Source organism: Dioscorea cayenensis, chromosome 10 (genome assembly GCF_009730915.1).
Source record: "Dioscorea cayenensis subsp. rotundata cultivar TDr96_F1 chromosome 10, TDr96_F1_v2_PseudoChromosome.rev07_lg8_w22 25.fasta, whole genome shotgun sequence".
Lineage (NCBI taxonomy): Eukaryota > Viridiplantae > Streptophyta > Magnoliopsida > Dioscoreales > Dioscoreaceae > Dioscorea > Dioscorea cayenensis.
The window spans coordinates 271,673-273,848 of NC_052480.1; the positions used below are offsets into that span (position 1 = coordinate 271,673).

At 36.6% G+C, this 2,176-nt stretch overlaps 1 protein-coding gene across 1 annotated transcript; it reads right to left on the minus strand.

Moving 5' to 3' along the window:
- On the minus strand, positions 1 to 1,026 carry LOC120270752 (dehydration-responsive element-binding protein 1F-like). Its single transcript, XM_039277826.1, has one exon. It carries the CDS (start codon positions 950 to 952, stop codon positions 173 to 175), a length of 780 nt encoding a protein of 259 aa, XP_039133760.1. The 5' UTR covers positions 953 to 1,026; the 3' UTR covers positions 1 to 172.
- Between the last annotated feature and the right edge of the window lie 1,150 nt (positions 1,027 to 2,176).

Consider the following 2,176-nt stretch of genomic DNA (forward strand, 5'->3'; position numbering starts at 1 on the left):
TTGTCTAATAAAAATTAATTAAGAATATCATCAAAACAAATCAACCTGCAGGTTCCATAACCCTATACATGGTTCGGTGTAGAAATTAATTTACACGACTAACCAATGAGGATTAACTAATTAAGATGAAGAGAAACACAATAAAAAAAACCAGCTGGATTAATTGAATGAATCAAAGCTGATTATTATCATTCCACAGGGAGAACTCCACTTCGACGTCCATAACATCCCAGTTGAACTCTTGCTGCATGGAAGGCGGCGTTATCAGCATCCCTTCCGCCATGTTGTTCAGCAGTCCCGGCATGTTGAAAAGCTCCTCCTCATCCACAAACACTGATACCGGCATCGGTTTTGATGTCGTCGTAGAAGGCGACTTATCAGACACCTCCTCGGCCAATTCTATTCTCTCACCAGCTGTTGTTAATCTATTTCCATTACCATCACCATTACTGTGATCATCACCATCATTCTGCAAAGAGGCAGCAGGTTTGCCGGAGGAGAACATGTCAGCAGCCTGAGAGGCAGCTCTTCGGATGTCATCAGGCGAAGCAGATTCAGCTCGAGGCAAGGTGGAGAATGAGTCAGGGAAGTTAAGCTGGGCTGAGTTGCCACGAAGAGCTATAGCAGCGACGTCATGAGCTCGTGCTGCCATCTCCGGTGTGAGATACGTGCCGAGCCATATCCGGTTTTTGGTGCATGGCTCACGAATCTCGCACACCCACTTACCACCGTTGCGGTGTCGAACGCCGCAGTACACGGGGTGACGAGTCTCCTTGAACTTTTTCCTGCCAGCTTTTCTCTTGGGAGAAGGTCGACGACCCATGGGAGAGAGTGAGGTTGAAGGAGCAGTAGTACTACTACTGTTGTTGGAGTTTGTGTGGAATATTGGAAAGTGATCAGAGGATGAAGAGGATGAGGAGGAGCTGGAGGATGGGGAATCCTGGTGACCCATTGCGTCTTGAAAGGAAGACTATCGAGTTGGAAGAGGAGGAGAAGCAAATTAAGGGAAAGAGAGGTTGAAGTATGGGGGATATGAAAGGGTTCTGTTTAGTGATCAGATTTGGGCACGTTGTGAAATGGTAGTGAGAACAGAAAAAAACGTGTTTATTGTTTTTTTGTTGAAAGCATCAAAGCAAGCGGTGAAAGACTGAGGCGCACGTGGACGTGGGAGTCCTATATCCTTCACCGTGGCCTATCAGTGTCTCATGCGCGCTTTGTGGTATATAAATATAATAGTCATTGCTAACTGCTAAGGAAGACCTGCCGGGTCCCTACCTCATAACTCGTAAGCCTTGAATGCATGTGCTCTTCTTATAAATTTTGGAACTCCCTGAAGTTGACGGGTGGATTTGGTCCGTGAATATTTTTATATAATAGTTTTTTTTTTATAATTTTTTTTGAATGACTAGATATGAAATTGACATATACAGATATACTGTACATCAGCATTCATGTTATTTATTTATTTATTTTTATTTTTATTTTAAATTTTTTTTTTGCCATCAAAATTTTAAATCATAAACAGTAAAATCAAAACTTTTCCTAAACCTTAAATTATGTCTGTAAATTACCATTTAAAGTTTAGGATTTAGAATATAGGATTTATGATTCAAGATTTAATGTTTAATATTTAGGATTTAAAATTTCATGTTTAATATTTAGGATTTATGGTTTTAAAATATTAGGTATAAGATTTTATTATATTTGGATTTAATATTTTTAGATTTAGAATTTTTTATGTTTTATAGTTTTTAATGTTTAGTCATTTACATGGTTTGAATTTAAAATTTATGAATAAAAGAATTACGTAATGCGATGATAACATTAACTCTAAATAACTATTGACATTATTTAGATCAATATGTTAAGTAAATATAGTATTACTTTATAATATATATATACACTTCAAATTTGTTTTATTTATTTTTTAAAATTATTTTTACTATTATACATCATAATCATCTTTTTAGCGTATATTTTAAAAAAATAAATTTAAAAATCGCATACGGTAGTGAAGAATTGGTGGATATGAAGCAAATTGGGAACACACAAATAAAAGGATTTTAGAAAGAACATATAGTACATGTATAAAACATAAAGGTTGGTTTTGAGAGGTGTGCAAGTAACGTTTTTCATTTAAAATGATCATTGGCAGGATAGGCATGGGCTTCAGCCG

Coding starts and splice junctions, on each gene's coding strand:
- LOC120270752 (XM_039277826.1), bottom strand. CDS start 952: ATGGGTCACCAGGATTCCCCATCCTCCAGCTCCTCCTCATCCTCTTCA.